Source organism: Aphelocoma coerulescens (genome assembly GCF_041296385.1).
Source record: "Aphelocoma coerulescens isolate FSJ_1873_10779 chromosome Z unlocalized genomic scaffold, UR_Acoe_1.0 ChrZ, whole genome shotgun sequence".
NCBI classification, from domain to species: Eukaryota; Metazoa; Chordata; class Aves; order Passeriformes; family Corvidae; genus Aphelocoma; species Aphelocoma coerulescens.
This window is the reverse complement of record NW_027184085.1, coordinates 69,068,745-69,088,290: the sequence shown is the minus strand read 5'-3', so window position 1 is coordinate 69,088,290 and position 19,546 is coordinate 69,068,745. Positions and strand designations below refer to the sequence as shown.

Here is a 19,546-nt window from a genome sequence, read left to right as displayed (position 1 = left end):
TAATCTCATGGTTAGATTTATAAGAAAAAACTTTAGCCAGTCCTTCAAACAATTGCACTTTCAGTTAGCAGGACAGATACTTGGCATGAGGTTACATCAATATATATACTTGTATCTGTGTACATGGATTTGGCCATTGGGAAGGATTTAAGGAACTGGTGTCCTAGGAGTTAGAACCTGTGTACAGAGAAATTATTCAATAGAAACTGCATTATTTTAATGAAGTTTTTTTTGTCTCAAACATTGTGTAGAAATGATGTGGTATGGAGTATTCTGCTCAGTCCCTTCCCTTCTTTAGGTGTGGAAAACCAGACCAGATGTTACTTTCTGGCTACAAAGGACGAAATCCAAGTTGGAGTCAGTAATAGCCCAGGCTCCAATGTTCGGAGGCAGAGGCTGGAATCTTGCAATAATTACTCAGACCTTCTTTACTGGAACAGCAGTTCTCCTACTTAAGAAGGAGAGATTTGAGATCCCCTGCTATACCCTCTGCCCTTGAGCACCCAGATGCATTTTGTGGGTTTGGGTTTTTTTCCCTGTTGTTCTTCCTGGAAACTATAGCTCTTATTAGAATAAATAGGAATGGTCAGATTGTGCTTTTTGTACCTTAATGGTTGGGTTTTTTTAGACATCAGTCAAAAGGCATATATTTGGCTTACTGGATTTGTTTTGAGCCTTAGACTACAGGCCCATTCAGAAGTTATTGGTGATTGTCTATCAGTAAAGAGGGTTAAAAGGATTTCCAATGTGCATGAGCCCAATTTGCATGTGGAACTCTGCTTGTGTGCCCTCACATACAAAATGTAACTCAGTACATCAGACTGTTTGGGAACAAAATGAACTTTAAAATTAGTGCAGGCTCAGGGCTCCCCATTGGTGATTTTATTTAAAAGTTTATCTGTATTCCTGATTTACAGACTTTCTGCAGTAGTCAGGACAGCTCCTTCCATTACTGGGGAAGACATGGAAGGATTCAAGACACATGAGCTCCATGAGCCCTAATGGGCACAGGGTTGAAAAAATTTTGGGAAGTCCATTACAGGGATTATACCAAATTCCAGAAATCCAGTGCACCAATGTGGATTTGTCTTAGCTAAACAAAAGAAACCCTCAAATCCTTCACTTTTTTTTCACCTAAAAGTTGATCTACAATATATTGAGCTTTTAGGAATGAAATGCTGTTCATTTTCAGGAAGTTATTATCTCCTAGAATTAAAGGAACTTACATTTTTGGGTTATTCAGAGATGAATTAAATGTAGACAAACTGAGAAGAGAAAGAAACTTTCTGTTATGCTTGCTGCTTTACAAAAGGGGTGGAGTATTACTTACTGTATTCCAGTGACCAAATAAATGTGCTCTACTTACTCTTCTCAAATAGAAAATACACCATATTCATTGAATAAATGTAGTTAGCTATGACACCCTTTACAATTAAAGGTATTCTAGGAGGTAGGGTGCCTCTCATGCTTTTCCAAAAGGATATATTACTATGTACTGTTAACATCAAAAGGTTAGGACTATGTGAAATAGGCTAACTCCTCTAAAAACAAAAAGAGAAAAAGTGGCACCAAAATGGAAAGAATCCTTTAAAAGAAATAGTTCTATTTCAGTTTTTCCTGCTTCAGTGTATAATTTTGTTAGACAGTGTGGTGGTTGGGCTTGGTCCTACCAGGTATTATTACTTTCTAATATTATTTTCTAGACCATTTTCAAGGAACCCTTTCCCAGAACTCAGCAGTTGAGAGCCCAATTTCTGGTACTTGTAACTCAGTTATTTATAAGACCCTGCTTTCCCTACCAGTAAAAGCCATGAATTGTGAATTGCAGGTAGCCAGGCTGGGTCTTTTTGGCGGAAACTCACTGGGTAATAAATCTGCAAAATTTTTGTCACACATTTAAATTGTTTCTCACATTGAGACTGGCTGTCCCATCTTGTGTGCAGCACTGGAACCATTCATGCCACCAGTCTTCACCCTTAAAACAGCATCTCCTCTTACTTATCTTTAGAGCATTTTCCCTGAGACCATTAATTTATATATTTTGGAGGGGGGAAGGGAAGAAAATGAGTAACTTTTTCATTCAGCCACACTAAAAATAGCCCTTCCTGAGGTGAAGTCTCAGAATTTCCAGTCAGAAGTAATAGAGATATTTTCAAGTAATTGCACATGTAAGAACCAGGGAGGGGGAAGGAGAGACAGGGATTTGGCTCAAAAACCAGTGAAACAAAAAATCTAATGGCTTGGTACTGCTCCAGTAAGTTAAATAAATTATTCTTCCACAAGGGTTCTCCATCTTAATTGGTTTTTCTCTCCACATGCAGAAGACCGTGGAGTCTTCCTTCCACTCTGATCACTGCCTAGATTTCAGGCAGATCCTTTTTTTCCTTCCCAGCTTCCTGTCATTCTTGGACAAGAGCCCTAGAGAGAGTAAAACTCCCGTGCATGTAGCCATTTGGGAAGGATGGTCTGCATCCTGCAGCTTTGCAGAGGTGGTGAAAAACTTCCTTCATCTGCCTTTCACTTGCCAGCTACAAACTCCACTACTCACTGCTCTAATGGGCTTTGCACTGTTGGACCACTGGTTTGGAATTTGGCAGCCCCTCACTGCACACAGCAGTTCATTTATCAGCCTGGTGACATCTCACTGTACATGTATTCACACACAGAAATTGCCTCGGTGTTCAGGTGAGACCACTGCTTTCAGTTAGCAGAAACATTTGAATGGATCAAGAAGTTTTTTTGAGTTTGAAGGGCTTGGCCAAAATTCTTTCTTACAGTGGGAATGTTAGGGGGCCAGAAAGCAGTCAGATCTCATGAGCAATATTTGTGTGGTCACAGGAAGCCCAGAGCTGTCCTGGCTGGCTGCTGTGCCATCCTCCCCTCAGCCTGAAAGCAGGATGTGTATTTTGGCATTCCACTGTAGCTGTTCTGTGCTTCTCAGAGGTGTCACTCAATCTGTGTCATTCAGAGGAAATCTCACCCTGCTCTCGTGTACTCCGTGGCTTGAAGTGTTGCACCCAGTGCATGTGTGAGGAAAACCTCCAACAGGTGGCAAACAAAACTATTTTCAGTATGCAACCACCACCAATATTTTATTCAGTCTGAGTTGAATAACAACTTCATTTCAGAAAAGGTCACTTTCCCTCTTTTTAATGCAGTATGTGCAAGTGTTCTGCTAATTATCCTATGTCCTTTCCTTTTTGGGTAGATATTGATGAATGCAGCATCATCCCAGGGATTTGTGAGGGTGGAGTTTGCTCCAACACTGTGGGAAGTTATTTCTGCATCTGCCCCCGGGGTTATGTCACATCTGTGGATGGATCCTGCACTCTTGGTAGGTGCCACAGCCATTTGTCACTTCCCCCCTGACCCAGGGCCTCGCTCTGTTGTCCAGGCAAACACAGGAATTGTTAATTATATTTGTTTCTCGAATCTGCATCTGATGAGCCCAAAAGTTAAGCTCACTTTGGTTCTAAAGGAGCAAACATTTATCCCTACTTGGTGCTTCAAATCCCATCTCATACAGGTAAATTTAGCCTTTAGAGATTATCATAAGGCACAAAAATAAACTCAAAAGGCATTAAGTAGCATATGCTGATGTGCCACTAATTTGTCAGAAACAGATAATGAAGCAAACCAAGTGTTGGATTTCAACAGATTGCATCTTTTACAGGACAGTTTATTTAATAGTTATCCCTACATTATAAAAACCCATTATGCTTATTTCCATGTGGTGGTTTCTTATATAGAGGTGCATGTGCCAAGTATGTGATATAAACCATTCTGATCAATTAACTATAAATGCTGCATACCACGTGTAAAAAACCTTAACAATTGCTAACAATAATGTATTTTCTAGATCTCATGTGGTTCTTCTAATTTCAGATATCTCAAAGCTCTTTGTTCTTGTGTTGGGGAAGGGATTCTGAAGGGATTTCTGAATTGCAGATAAATGATGTAAGCCAGTAGCAGCACAAGGCCTACAAGTGATTTCAAATTAATATTTTTTTTTAAAATGTAGCCACCTTCTGTTATTCAGGTTCATCTGAGGAGTGCCAACTTCAAATACGTTGTGGCTAGGCTCAAGAATACTGAAAACCTCAGATTTCCAATATGATCAAAATTTATATGGATTTTGGCATGTTTCACAATTTGATTTTTAAAGTCAGCTCCCAAACCAGCTGCAGAAAAATCATATGCCCTAGTCCACAAAGGGCAAGTCCTTATGTTACAAAGAAAATGTGCCTGAAAGTTCTTGTGCTCTGTCATATTACAGTATAATTCATATACTCGAGAAGTGTAATTTCTCATTTACTTATTAGAAAAGTGAAGAATGTAAACCTTAATACAAAGTATTTCATTCTTCCTAGTTTGAGATGAATATTTGCTTTCTAACGAAATATCAGGATCTGATCAGTTACTGTAATTAGCACCATATATTTTCAAATTAATTGAGCTTAACTTAACTTGAGCATTCAGGACTGTGATAATAAAAGATCATCTGTCCCTGAAGGAGAGTAGTTTTCATGTGACACTACTGAAAATTCTGTTGCACTTTCAGTCTACAGAGCAGAGCAGACTGAATAGCATTTATTCAGTTAGATACATATAAATGAAGGAAAAATTCATTAAATGAATTTACTGACATGGCTGTTGCTACACATGAGATACACAAAGTATCTTGGGTTTTGCCGTAATAGGGTTTTTATATGTATGTATCTAGTTTTTTATTTGTATTGCTTTGTATCTTTCCTATCATCCCTATTTCCTGTTAGATTGAGCAGACTTTAAGATTGCATGATGGGTTAATGCAAGACTAATGCCACTGCATCTGTGTGATCCTGCAGTAAATCCAATGTGGAATACGTGGGTCAGACAATTACTGGATGTTGTGACAGTTTTTATTCGGTTGCTTGGTTTTGGTCTCGTTTTTTTTTAATACAACTCGTAAAGCACTTTTGTCCTTACATCAGGTGAACAAGGGAAGGTAGCTTTGAGAGATCATGTCACTATTTTTAGTTCTTGTTTTTAAATTAACTGCCAGATCAGAGAACCAGCACCTGTTTCTCCAGCACTGTGAGCGGCCGCTGTGCACAGGAGCTGCCCGGGACCTTCACCAGAAGGCAGTGCTGCTGTGAGTCTGGCCAGTGCTGGGCCAGTGGCTCTATCGTGGAGGTGTGTCCTGTCAGAGGATCTGGTGAGTGCCTTGTTGGTTGGCTGGTTTGATTTTCTTCTCCTTGCTGTCCATTCTGCTTTGGATGGAGGTCACTGGAGTGTTTTAAACTGCTTTAAAATGTAAGCTAAGCAGGAAAAAAATGAAGGCAATGTATTGCATTATTATTCATTTCCGTGTTTTTAATACTGATATTACCATCTGTTAACCATTTTTCTTTTTGGTCCATGGTTGTTTGGCACTTGTTTCTTTAATGTCGTTTTGTTGACTTTGGAAATAGTTTTTGGGAAATGGGAAAGATTTTGTGCTCAGTCTCACACAGGAAATGACTCGTAGGGTCCATACTTAATTTTGATTTAAAAGAACAGCTATTGCATTTTGGGTTACTTTGAACTAGAATGCACCAGTTTTTAAGTTATTTTTTCAGCTCTGCTAAGAGAACAATAGGCCACAGCCCTCGTGAAAGGCATTTTCTTTATCAACATCCCTGAGAGACCAGGAATTTACAGTGCTGCTGTCAACACATCAACGAGAAGGTTTCAGCAAATAGTTGAACAAATATTTGTGAATTACAGTATTCCTCTTCATTATTTCTAGTGTCCTTCCTCAAGCAACACCTGTCACAACCAAGGGACCCGCCGGAGGTTCGGAGTGGCAGAGGGAACGCGTGACATCAGGGAGATGAGGAGTTGCCATCCTGATTTTTGTAGCACACAGGAAAGCTGTATCTTCCTTTTGAGCTGCCTTGGAAAGGCTGACGTGCTCTGTGCTTCTCTCTGTGCCCTCCTCTCTGACAGATGAGCACCGCAGGCTGTGCGTGGACGGTGCCCCTGCCAGAGGCGGCTCCCGGCGTGGCGGAGCGGGAGGGAATGGGTTCCTTGCTGGGGGCAATGGCTTCGGACCAAGAGGAGCAGGGTTCATTCCCATCCCAGGAAGCAACGGATTCTCCCCAGGTGTGGGTGGAGCAGGGGTAGGAGCAGGTGGTCAGAGTCCCACTGGAAGCGGCCCAATCATTACAGGGCTGAGTAAGTGCTTGCATTCTGACTTGTTTCACTCTTTTTTTTTTTTTTATTATTCCTTCTGGTTTTCCTGTATTTTTTTCTGCTTAGTCTGGATATGATTTGGTGTTCTTAACACTAAAAAATTACTTTGCCATTCAAGCACATTTGACACACCTCAGATGGTGCATTAGGAAGTTCAGGAGCCCTTTTTTCAACAAGAGTTTAGACGTAGGGGTTTTTGCTTGGCTTCACAGAGTCCCTGAGCCTGTGCTGTCCCTGCTGAGGTGTCTTTGTCAGCACTTAAAAAACTCCAGGTTTCTAAGTGTTTTCAAAAAACCACCAGGGTTTAAAATAAACTGTCTTCTGTATTTTCTCTTCTAACTGTAAAACCTACTTATTCTGCTGAAACACTACTTTGGCTGAAAGCTCAAGGTGAATAATTTTCTGGCAGAAGTCTCATGGATGTAAACACTGCTTATGACATGTGTAAACACATCCCTGGGATCACAACCACAGAGATCATAAAATGCAAGGAATATTATTAAGACAGGTATGCCAAAAATCACTTCAAATTTCACACAAACTCTGGTTTATCCATGAGTTCACTGACAGGCACACCAGGCTGTATGCAGAAATGGTAAATCATATTTAAGAATGTTTGTTTAATGCAGTTTTTATTTCCATAGAGCTGTTTGTTGTTGTTTACTGTCATGTCAACAGGTCCTGCTTTGAAAATGATTTTTTTAATATATTTGTTGACCTGATAACATCCTTTCTGAAGCCAAGTATAATATTCCTACATACTTCTATTTGAAAATCTGAATATTTGTCTCTCATTCTGATTTTTTCCTTTTAGCAATACTCAATCAGACAATAGACAACTGCAAGCACCATCCCAACCTTTGTCTCAATGGACGTTGTATACCAACCCCCTCTAGTTACAGATGTGAATGCAACATGGGATATAAGCAGGATGCAAATGGGGATTGTATTGGTGAGTGCACATTTGAAAATCCATTATTCTAACTTCCTTCTGCTTAAAATCTGCGTGTTTTTTAAAAAATCAAACATACTAATTTTAATGATACTACGTTTTGGAAAGAGAGTGCAAAGGCCATGCTATTATTCACACTAGAATAATTTAAATTCTCTATGGGGGCTAGCTGTTTTCTTACCAAGAAAAAAAAAATCTTCAATTGCAAATATTAGTATTGAGTTTTCCTATTCCTCTACTTAAAGGCTATTGCACATTTTTGTCACATTCAGTAAAATAAGTTCTGTTTCATGTCTTCATTTGTTATGCACTCATAGCTCCACTTTTGGGATGTAGTATTGTTACGATCAAGATGATGAAGGGTAGAATTTATGCTTTGCCTCCTCAAAAGGATTAATGACAATTTGAAAGGTATAAAATAATTTCAAAATTATATTGATTAACTTCTGGTTAAATCTACATTTCATATGAAAATACAGAATGTTAACCTTATATAACAAGAACTGAATTTGGGATTTTGCACTTTTATTCAATTACTGTGGACTTCATTCTTGCAGTGTCAAAAACTCATCAGTTATTTCAGAGAAAATACAAGATCTGGGGATTCTTGTGGGGTAGTCATGTGGAGAAGAAGCCCCTATGCAGGATACAGCTTAATTTAATGCATAGGGTCCTAAATAAAAAGTTCTGGTTGTATTTTGGATTGAACCTTTGATCACTGAATCTTTATAGAGAGATTCAAGATCTGTGAATGAAAAATATCACTTGGGCTTGCTAGCAACAGGCTTGCCTCAGAGAAATTGTGGTTTTGAATCAATTTATAATGTGTCTGTGGATTGCAGGTCTGCTCTTAGCTTGGCCATTCTCTTGCATCACAGAGGTTGGTTGTACCTACACCATTCCTGGCCATTGTGTACCCTCATTTTAAGAAAACTCAGTTGACAGAGGTTCCACCACTTTCCCAAGCAGTTGCACTGCTCCCATAGTCAAATATCCAGAAAATTTTCAGAATATTTAATCTAATTTAAACACCATATTAGCAAAAAAAAAAAATCAGCTTATTGTTATTTGTCTTATCCTCACTACACAAGGAGAGCAGTTCAGTCCCTTCTTCATTTCACTTTTTTGGACTTGAAGATTGTTACAGTTCTTCCAAATTGTCCTTTGTGATATATCAAGCCTGAATTTTTCAGCTTTTTTGTTTGGGTGACAGTTTTCTGTACCTCTGGTCTCTGACTAGGAATTTCAAGAGGCTTAATCTCTTGCTGCATCCCTGGGCCTCAGGAGCTATAATCCCATTGTGAGTGGGGAGTAGGAGTTTTGTGATGCCAGTCTTGCATGGCTGTTCTTTCTTTATGGTGCATGGAGAGCCCTGGCTCATTTGTTACAGCACTAGATTTTGCATCACTGAAATCAGTATTTTTTTTTAACTCTGGTGGACCTTCACAGTCAAGGACTATCTGGCACGTTGGACTATCTTACCTTGTTGAAATCTAGTTCACATCTTGTATTCCTATTTTTGTTACTCGGGGGTCAAGTTGAAAACAACATCTGAATCACACACATGTTTGTTGCAGTAAGTAGAGCTAGATTAACTTAAAAAGTTTTTTTTGTTTTTCATTTGTCATTGGAGTAGGGAAACAATCTGTGGTTTAAAAGGTCCATCAGCTTTAGGTGTCTGGGTGCTGAAATTGACTGAGAGAAAAATATAATGTGTTCTTGATAAGGTGGCTGGCATTCTGTCCCTGTTTCTCCTGTGGGGTCACCAGGCAGGCCCCTTGCCTGGCAGTTCCCCTTCTATGCCAGGCTTGTGATAATAGTGAAATTGTATCTAATATTCAGTTTCAGGTCCAAGTGCCTGAAAACTGTGAGGTTAGGCTGATAGCTGCACGGGGAAAAAAAAATGTTGACCTGTTTAATGTTCAAGCATACAGGTATGTGCCCAGTAAAAAGGTGTATTCACTTAAGGAACTTAATCTTGACTTTGCAACACTTACCTCAGTATGAAAGAGTAGACTGAAAACAGAGACAACTTTGGATGCACCAGAATCAAAACAAAAATTTCGATTGGTTTAACAAAAGCAGAAGGTGCTGTGCCAGCTACAGTATTGTCCCATGTTGAAAGCATGGGAAAAGGTCCCCAAACTAGTTTCAAAACAGTTCAGGTGTCATTTTCCCCTTTTTTTTCCAGCATGAAATGAAACAGTCATTACTAATTTCAGCTCTGCAGTGCTTTGCCTTTTGAGTAGCTGCTTGAATTCAGAAGATGTTTTATAAGAGAGTGAACTCTCTGAATTATAAATAACTCTGTGACCTCTATAAATAACACAGCTTTGTTTCATTGTTATTTTCAAATTGTATTATAAAGAAGTAACCAGAGTCTCTTAAGTGCCACAATGAATTTGGGATTTGTGAATAGTAGTTGCTGCAAATTACACAGAAAAGTTTCTTGGAAATATAGGCAGGAACTTAACTGCATAGATTTCATGTGTGTGCTGATACATATAAAATGAATTTAAAGGCTTGCTTGAATCTGATTTGAATATTTGTCTTATTGCTGGAAGAACAGTCTTGGGGCATTGGAAATAGCTCCCTGTATGGCCTAGGTTAGTGGCACATAAATGAACACTATTTCTGTACTTCTCTGCCTGCCTGCTCCCAAAGCAGTGAATTAAGGATCCAGAAATGGTTACATACTTCTCTATAGAGTTAAATAAAAGTCCTGTTTCAAGATTAATCCTGCCAAACCAAAAAAAATATGGCTTTACTTATTGTTCTCTGACCTAAACTTGCATTGTGCTGTTCTCACAACAGGACATGCCTGATGGGCCAAGGACTGTGAGTGTCCTAAGTGATCTGACTCTGAATGGTCAGTCCTTTTCTCCAAAATGACAGCCAGCTTTAATTTTATTACCTTTCCTTATTCATTTCTGTTTATAAAAACTGGATAAAACTGTAGAGACTTTAAAAGTGGCAGCAAACCTGTACCTGTGCTGTGTTGAATTTTAGTTGCCTTATCAATAGAAATATCCCTATTTAAAATTTTGTAATTTATCTCCAGACTCACTGCAGTAAGTCTTTTAAGGGGGGTTTTGAGAGTTTCCTACTGTGCCTAAGAGAGTTCTGACAATTGTTAGAGATGAAAAACTGAAAAGTGGAGATACGTGTGCGGCAAGTACTGAAAGAGAGATATTTGACATTGAAGGGGGTATGCTGGGAGACAGAATAAATGGCTTAAATCTCTCTGTCTCAGATGCTTCCTGTTTATACTGCTGGAATATCCATGGTTTCAATGCAAACTCGAAGCCAACGACTCCTTTATATTAACATACATTTGCCATTTCCCTCAGTTATCAAGAGCTTATAAAAATAAGAGCATCTCAGGATGCATATTTCGTGTGGAAGTCATGTGATGCACATGGATTTTGGAAGGATTTTCGAAGCTTAAGTCAGCTGTCTCATAGAGAAACCCTGCACTCCTGCTCTAGAATTTATAAACTTACTGAGAGATCCTTTATAGCATGAACATGGGCTTTTTTTGAAGCAAGTTGAAGCCTGTAATAGAGAAGGTCCTAAATCTCAGTCCCTGTAGGAAAACGAAACAAAATAGATGAGTGTTGCATCTAGTATTTTTAAGTTCCCTCTGCCCTCCCTTATAATAAAGAAAGATATATATACTGTGAAGTCATTTGATTTAGGGCACTTGACAAAAAATTCCTGTCGAGATGTGATTCAGAGTTTGGTGTTGTGTTGGTAGCTGAGGATTTTGTTCTGAAGGGATAGTGTGCAGTCCTCCTTGACCCCTTCCCATATCAGCTGAGCACTGAGGAAAAACCACCTCCCATGAGAAATCCCCCCACTCGTGACAAGGAGCATCCCAGCAGCCAGGCACGGCAGAGAAACATAGGAGCAGGGAACTACTGCAGTGACACAGGCTGGCGTGTAAAGATGCAGTTACCTCGGTATTTACCATCCCGAATTCCTCTTTTCTTCATCTTGCTTCAACTCTTGTGCTTTTGCTGCAGTGCTGGTGCAATCAGCAGGTATGCAAATGTGAACGAGCTAGTTAGGTGTGAGGGGAGGTATTTGATTCTTCGATTTGCCTTCCCTTTATACGTTTAACTGTTTTACACAGATTGTATCTGGGCACCAAGAGTGCTGTAAACCAGGCCATTACATCAGTGTAAACACAGATCTCTTTGTTATGTAGCTGATGCTCTTGGTTTAAACTTTGTGTTCATCAACACAGTAATTCCTGTTAAATATGTGGTCTTATTTATGATTAAATTAGAACAAAACTAACCTTTTGCCATCTTTTATAGTGAAGTTACTCATGAAACAGCGCTTCCTAAAAAGTACACATAAATATTCTCATGAGTTTAATTTCTTATTCCATCCTGGTATTCTCAAGATGCAATGAGCTAAATTCTAGAACCAGATTTGATAAGGGGTGAGTGGAAACTATCATGAAAATTGCCCTGGGATTTCCCTGGGATTTCTGGAAGCATGCACTGTGAAATACATGGGAAAATCATCATTGTTAGGAACTGATCAGCAGTGGCTTCAGAGCTTCTTATGCCATTCTTCAGCCAGATGCCAGAAGCTCCTGGGTATCACCACTAGCTTTGTGGTGTTAAAGGCCTGCCTAAGTGAAGAGATGAGTAATTGCAAATTCATTGTAAGTGAAATGAAGGGCCTAGCTGGAGGAAAAAGTCGAATTAGCAGAAGTTACTGATAAAGAAATAGGGGATTTCCTCAAGGGATCCATTTGTAACCTGTACATTGAGCTCTAGCAGAGAGTAGCTGCTTAGGTCATCCTCTAGGAGCTGCAGGAGGGGGGACTGAGTCAGCAATCCTGCCCTGCCAGACCAGTGGGATACAACCACTCTGTTCTCTGGATTACAGTGGGCAAGGGTCCTGGAGGGTTTACAGAAATGTAATGAGGAGAAGAGTTGATGCTATTTTAGATCTGGGAGTGGCTGTCATGAGCCAAAGACATGTCTGACTCACTGGTAACTACTGGGCAGCAAATTTGGGAAGGATTCTTGAAAGAAACTGTTAAAGTTTGCAGAGCCCCATGTCAAATAAGAGTTATTTCTAAGCAGTTACCTAACAATGGTTAAATTGGTTAAAATGTGTTTGGTTTGGTTGCACCCAAATACCAGAAACCTTTGGAAAGGAGAGTAAGGTATATTACAGAAAAGGGTTAGATTAAATCTAGCATCACTCAGTGCAAAGACTGGGGCTGAGAATGCAGTGGGACATAAATAATTGAGATGTGGTGCACAGACTGTGCTCTCATTAAGAATCCCTCCTGCTGGTGTGCGGCCCCCTCCTCACATTTTGACAATAAACCTGTAATGTAATAGGGGTAGTTTTTGGATGCCATGATTTGATCTAGTTTTAAAGTGCCATTTTTGATTAGTATTGGTTTTATTCCAAGGGAACATAAACCTTCATTGAGTAAGATTAAACTGTTTTGTATTAAGTGTTGTTCACTTTCTCTAGGCAACCATCAGGTCTCAAAATCCTCTAGCAGATTTTTTCTGTTGTTCCTCAAGATGCTTACAAATTATGCAGTGCCTCTTCACTTCTTGAAAATGCCTGCCTAGCTGAACTAAGAAGAGCCCTGGGTTCTTAGCAAAGCAGTGATTTTGCACTAAGAAGAGGCTTTAATATTTAGCATCTGGCTGTTAGTTACCATCTTTTTCACTTAGAAGCTTCCAGCCTTAGGGGAAAAAAAATGTTGTAGACGTTGTGAAGTCACTAATGCTTCTCTTTGCTGCCAGCAGATGTTGATGAGTGCACATCAAACCCCTGCTCCAACGGGGACTGTGTCAACACACCTGGTTCCTATTACTGCAAGTGCCACGCAGGTTTCCAGAGAACTCCTACCAAGCAAGCCTGCATTGGTAAGAAAACTGCTCCACATCTGCTGGCATTGCTGATGTTCTGACCCCTTGCATCAGACTCTGTTTGAATTTAAAAAAATAGGAGTGCAATTTCAGTAAATGCCAATGCTAAATTAATTGGCACTGTAGAGCTGGGCTGCCACCTCTTTTGTTCTGTTGTTGTCTTTTAATATTTAACCATTATTCTGGAATATCCATCCAGGGAGTTACCCAGACAGGAGATCTAAAAAGAAAAGAAATGGAATGACATTTATGTTTTTTATGTATGCATGCAGATGAAAGTGTGAGTAGGTTCTTAAAGGTATTCATGAAGTAATTGCTAAGCATCACAAAATGTAGCATTTTTTGTACATGTCTGTAAAAATAATAAATATATTTCCCTGATGCAAGGAGGTTAAATTCTTAACTTAATTTTGAATTTTTTTTCTAAGCAATATTTAAGTGACATGCCAGTATTTTTCAAAGCAATAGATGTCTCCAAACGCACTTTTATCTCACCATAGTTCTCAGTTTGTGTAGGATTTTCTTTGGCTTGGTTTGTTTTTTCTTCCCCTTAGATATCGATGAGTGTGTTCAGAACGGTGTTCTTTGTAAAAATGGCCGGTGTGTAAACACTGAGGGAAGCTTCCAGTGCATTTGCAATGCTGGGTTTGAACTGACTACAAATGGAAAAAATTGTGTGGGTAAGGGCTCTTCTAAAGAATGGGGCAGGCATTAGCTTGGTGGTTCTAGAAACTATAGTTCTAGAAACTGTACTTCATACTACAGGTAAGGATCATTAAGGATTACCTTTCTTGAAATTCTGTGAACTTAGAGACCCTTCATTCAAATAGTTGTTATACAGATCTGTATGATTTAAAAAAAAAAATTGAGGTAATTTTTGTTTTTGAGGCTACGCCTATCCTCAAGAGTCCCAGGAATAATATTTTTCTAGAAAGCTTCACAGCAGATGCTCAATAAATCAGCATTGCTGAAGAAATGCCTTGTTTTAATTTTGGCTGCATGGTGTCAAGAAAAAGCCCTGTCAGATAAACAGCAAGTTTAATTCTCTCAGGTGATGGAAGGTTTTTATCCTCTCATGTATGAAAGGAAGACACACCCTGTTCTTTCATACACAGCCTGCTGAAATATGCAAAGCAACTGATCAGAGCATGAAAGAAACTTTCTACTTTGTCTATAGAGTGAAAACTCTTTAGATACTTTATTAGGGTTATGATTACAAACCAATCTTCAAGTGAAGGAACATGCCAACCAGTCCTGATTGTTTATTTTCACTGCGTCGTCTTCTGGAGGGTGAGAAACTAAAAGCAGTTTTCTTTGCAATGTTTTATAGACCATGATGAGTGTGCCACCACAAACATGTGCTTGAATGGGATGTGCATAAATGAGGATGGGAGTTTTAAATGCATCTGTAAACCAGGATTTGTTCTGGCTCCAGATGGACGTTACTGTACTGGTATGCAAAAATTGGGGGATAGGGATTGAAAACGGCTTTTCCTGTCTGTTCATCCCTGCAGGAATGGCAGTCTGCTCACATGGATTGATTCAACGCTGTGTAACACCTTGCTGCTCACTACAGTAGATTTCTTTAGCTGCCTGGATTAGAAACAGATCCTTAGCTTACGGAAAGAACTGTTTAATAGTATTGTGAAAGCCACAATAAATTAGCTTCTGAAAAATCTTGGGGCATTGTAAATGCATCAAAATATTCAGGCCCTATGTGAAATGGTAAAGGGAGCAGCAGTATGGTAAATTTAAGAGGTTTGAAAGATTTTACACTGATGAACACCCTGCATACACACACACACACACACACATTTTCCAGGTCATTATTCTGGTAATTCAGAGTGCATAGCACTTGAGTCATTTTACTGGCCACACAGCATTATAAGCTTTTTAAAGTGCAATCACTAAAGAATTCTATTAAACATTTTGAGAATACAGTCTGATTTAGCTTCAGTTTCAGCAAACTAAGTGAAGATACCTGTTGCTGCCCTTAGAGACAGGTTTGGGCTTGAGGCATTTCTAGTAAATTTATATAAATTGTTAGCCTTCTGATTTGAAGTTGAACCATTTCTATTAGTTGTGCTTTTCTTAATTACATGCAGTTGTGCTTAGAAATTGATGACCACTTAAAAGTTCTTTGAAATTAAAATTAACCATCATAAGGATATTTTGTGTCTAGTGCTCCTTAGCCACACTTTAAAGCAAAATTAAAATACCATGGGATGGACAAAGGGGAAAATTTATTATTGCTTTTGCTTGATGTAGAATATGAAGTAGCTCTAATCCTACATTTCAGTGTGTTTTGATTTGGTTTTTTGTTCGTTTGTTTGAGCAGCTGGAATTTTAATTAATCCAAGATTAAATTTTTATTAGAAATAAAACAAGGATATTATGATGATTAATCAGCTAGCATAAAGTCATTTGATAATGTTCTGAAACTATTCACTGTAATCTTGCTTAAACCGGGTTGATTTCTGAATTGTCTTGCCTCCTCTTAGATATTGATGAATGCCAGACATCAGGAATTTGCATGAATGGTCATTGCATAAATACTGACGGCTCATTTCGGTGTGATTGTCCACCTGGCTTGGTTGTTGGAGTTGATGGTCGTGTGTGTGTGGGTAAGTGAGATTTATTCTTTTGTCTTTGTAGAAAAACAAGGGGAATTATTAATTTCCAAATTAAATGCACCAAATGATACCGTTCTAAATTACGTTGACATCAAACCACAGACAAGATGCAACCCCGTAATGCTAGTGTTAATAGACAAGAAACTTAATTTCTTTTGTGGAATTGGAGAGGTGCTACCTCTTGTTTACCTGTTGCTCATATAAATTAAACTTAAGAATGCTTAGTCTTCCTGGCTTCTCTTTGGTTTTTAGGCATACCCTTTCTAGTCTATGAAAAATAATATTTTTCCATGTAATCAGTCTCTTATCCTCTCAAATTGTACTGATTGGCATTTAAGAGATTCTTCACTCAGCTTTGCATAACTTCAGGGAGCTCGTGGGACAAAAATAGATGATTTTCAAGCTGATGAAGAATTAAAAGAGGTGTGGAGCACAAGAAATATTTAATCCCTTGTTTTCTGCTGATTGCTGATGAGGAGGGAGAAGAGGAATACATATTTTACAAGGATTTCTGAGAGTTACAAGTGCTGTGTGGACTGCAAAGTCCCTTAATTTAATCCACAGGAGAAACCATCTTTTCCCTCTGCATATCAGAACATCAATTTTATATCCCCTAAATTTCTCCTTCCCCAGCTCCTGCATGTGTCTGTCATCAGGCATGTTAGTGACCATAGACTCTACAATAATCATATTTATTAATCAGTGCTGTGACTGTTCTTGCTGATGGGCGCAGGGATGTTGGATCTGCCTTTGTCTTATCAGCATATTTCCAGATAAAGGAAAAACAATGCATCAGAATGCTTGGAGGTTCTCACACCAGAGGAATGGGACATACTAAAGCCTCGTGTTGCTGTTACCAGCTCGTTTTAAATGACACTTCTGATGGTGCAAAAGTTCAAAATTATTTAAAACAAAATCTAGGACAAATGTTTCTACCAAGTGCCAGCACAAGGTAGCCCCTTCTGTTACCACTTCAGCCTAAAAAACGCATGATAAAAACTGAGAATGGCTTAAAAGCACAGGCTCAAAAAAAGGCAGAACACGTTCTCAGTCTTACAGTTGGAATGCAAATTTTATTGTTTTGAAAAAATTAACTGTTCTAGTAAGCAAAGCTGCACTAAAGATTGAACCAACAAAAGCAAGTTGTGTTCCCTCCTATGTGGTAGCTGAGATGTTTTCTTCTGATTTATTAAAAGTTTGGAGAAAAGCAGTGAGAAGTTAAACAATGAGAAAAGGCTTGGTGTACTGTTTTAAATACTGGAATTTCACTGCTCAGTGTCGCACCAACAAAACCAGATTTGAGTACAGGCCGTTCAGTACCTTTTTTGTGTTCCAAGTTGGCCTCATCTTTACCCCTGTCAGTGATACAGCTGTAAAGAATCAATACAGTACTCAATTTTCTGTGCTTTCATTTACCTAATGTCGCCGCAGTTCTAGCAGCAAAAGACTTCACAAGTTGGCCCTCATCTGTGAACACCATTTATTTAGAAGTTACGTGTTACACTGCTTTAAGGTTTACCATAAATGCTTTTATTTTCAACAGGAAATACCCTTAATAGGACAAAAAAATCATAAGGCAGAATCATGATCTAGTTGGAAAATTCATTTTAAGAAGATGATGTAATTATTCCAGCCATAAAGTAACATAGGAAATTTCAAATATTGCATAACAAAATATCCTCGCACATGACTTCGAGAATAGAATTTCCAAACCAATCCACAATGCAGAATTGTGTATGTGTGTTTATATATAATCCACATGCTGTTTAACTACAGGAATTCTGTGTCTGGCTGTTCTCTTCCATATATTGCTTGAGCTAAAAAATACTTTTCAGACATTCTGGCTGCTAGAAGATTATTGGTAGTTTGAAAATTAATAACTTAAATTGGGCCTCTTGTAAGATCATTCCCGTAAGTCTGCTAGGTAACTAGCAAGAAATATAAAATCTAAGAGCCCAGAGTCCAGCTGCCCCCCTCTTTCTCTGAGCTCTATTTTACTTCTGAATAATGATCTTGATCCTGGTGGGAGTATACATAGAAAAAAAAAAATGCTGTTTTACTTAGTATTTGTAAGTATGGCTGAGTCAATCACAAAATGTTACACAAGCTTGAAAACAGTACAACAAGAAGGAGCAAATGCTTGGGAAAGGAACAGTTACAGAGTTATGGAACAGCTAGATAGATACTTGGACCCAAACTTCCAATATTTGAATATTTTCAGGCTTTTTAGGTTTGGCTGTACTTCCAGCTGCAGCTCCATGCTTGGACACTTCATCTGGCCCTGTGTGTGTCTGTGTATCACCTCAGGACTTGGGCTGAGCTGTGGCTGCAGCTTCAGACAGTGTTTTTTCTCTGCTGAGACACTTCTAATTACCTCTGCCCTGAGCCAGAGTCATCCAGGACACAGCAACTAAACTTCATTTCACTCTGGTAATTTTGTAGAGCCAAATGGAAAAGTGTCTGTCCTCAGCCTGATTTGTCCTTCTAAGGCTCCTGGATGGGTGCAGTGACTTTCACTGAGCATGGGTCAAGCACTGGTCCACCTGATGTTGACCACAAATGTGGTGATGATCATTTTTATAGACACTGAAGTGCTACACTGCCAGTTTAAGAGTGTAGAAGTGATATGCCTTGGGAAAGAGTGGAGTGTCCCATAAAAAGGTACATGGCTACAGCAGCAGCCATGCTTATCTCTGATCCAGGGCATAAAATGAACTCTTAATTGTTCTAAGGGCAGTGATTGAAGCCCCCTTGCTCATGGTACTTGTCAGAGTGGCAACTGGGCTTTTCTGAGGTGGAGGGAAAGGATATGATGCCACTAATTGTTTTGCAAAGTAAATGAACACACATTTCTTGTGCAAAAGTCCTCAACTGTTTCCAAGAATTGTAATCTTTTCCTGATGTCAAGTGCAAGCAAACTGTACTGGCTTCACCTAGATTCTTGGCAAAGAAAAAATTCTAAAATCTAGGACATATTTAGCTATTCTCCAGAACTATCTGTTCCATGGGATACCAAAAGCAAGAGAAAACATTTATGTGCAGGCAGTACTGTTATACAGGAGCCAGCTTACAACACTCAAAGAGCCGACAGAACACATAAGGAGTTGCCAGTTCTTATTTGGATTGGCCCTGGATATTCAACATTCACTGTAAAACTTTTCATGCAGCTTCTCTTTGTTGTTTCGGGGTCAAACTTCAAGCAAGTGACTGTCTGGATTCCCTCAAGCCCATTTCAGTTTCTGAGTCCACTCAGGCTCATGTCCAGGCCACAATGCATGGTAGTTTTACTGGGGGACTGACAAGGAGCATAAATTAAAACCGTGTTCTGTCCTGGCCCATAAAGATACCTGAAACAAAGAGCATTTCTGGAGCTCCAACAGTGTCAGCAGAATTACAGGAGTCAAAAGTAAAGGCTGTTTATATGTATCTTGCAGTTCTCAACTACACATTTTTTGAAGAACTGTCCAGTCACATGCTTGTTAAAAGATCTCTAATACTATCTTGTAAGCAAACATTAAAAAGGCATTGAACCCTATAAAGACCAAAAACTTGAAAAGAGCAACAAAAACCAAAAACAAAATGCATAAAAAGCAGTTTTGGAGACATTCCCATAGTTCTTGGATAAGTATAGCAGATGATTATTCCTCTAAAGTAGGTATGGAGTGTCTGCCTTGGAAGATGCTTCTTACTTTGTTTTACTAGTCAAGGCTGTCAAATTGATTTATGTGACTAAATCAGCTGTAAGATTGGCAGCATGCACATGGTGAGTCCTACAGGTGTATGGTTGACCTGTATCATTTTTCTGCTGTCTTTTTTTTGCATTATTTTTG

At 39.0% G+C, this 19,546-nt stretch overlaps 1 protein-coding gene across 2 annotated transcripts in view; it reads left to right on the top strand.

The window, feature by feature from the left end:
* FBN2 (fibrillin 2) overlaps nucleotides 1–19,546 on the top strand; it is a 118,959-nt gene that overhangs the window by 30,851 nt on the left and 68,562 nt on the right. For both annotated transcript variants that reach the window (XM_069001078.1, XM_069001079.1), the window contains 8 exons: nucleotides 3,209–3,334; nucleotides 5,045–5,197; nucleotides 5,971–6,198; nucleotides 7,031–7,168; nucleotides 12,961–13,080; nucleotides 13,638–13,763; nucleotides 14,414–14,536; nucleotides 15,585–15,707. In XM_069001078.1, coding sequence (XP_068857179.1) covers nucleotides 3,209–3,334; nucleotides 5,045–5,197; nucleotides 5,971–6,198; nucleotides 7,031–7,168; nucleotides 12,961–13,080; nucleotides 13,638–13,763; nucleotides 14,414–14,536; nucleotides 15,585–15,707 — 1,137 coding nt within the window. The remainder of the gene's footprint in view (nucleotides 1–3,208; nucleotides 3,335–5,044; nucleotides 5,198–5,970; nucleotides 6,199–7,030; nucleotides 7,169–12,960; nucleotides 13,081–13,637; nucleotides 13,764–14,413; nucleotides 14,537–15,584; nucleotides 15,708–19,546) is intronic.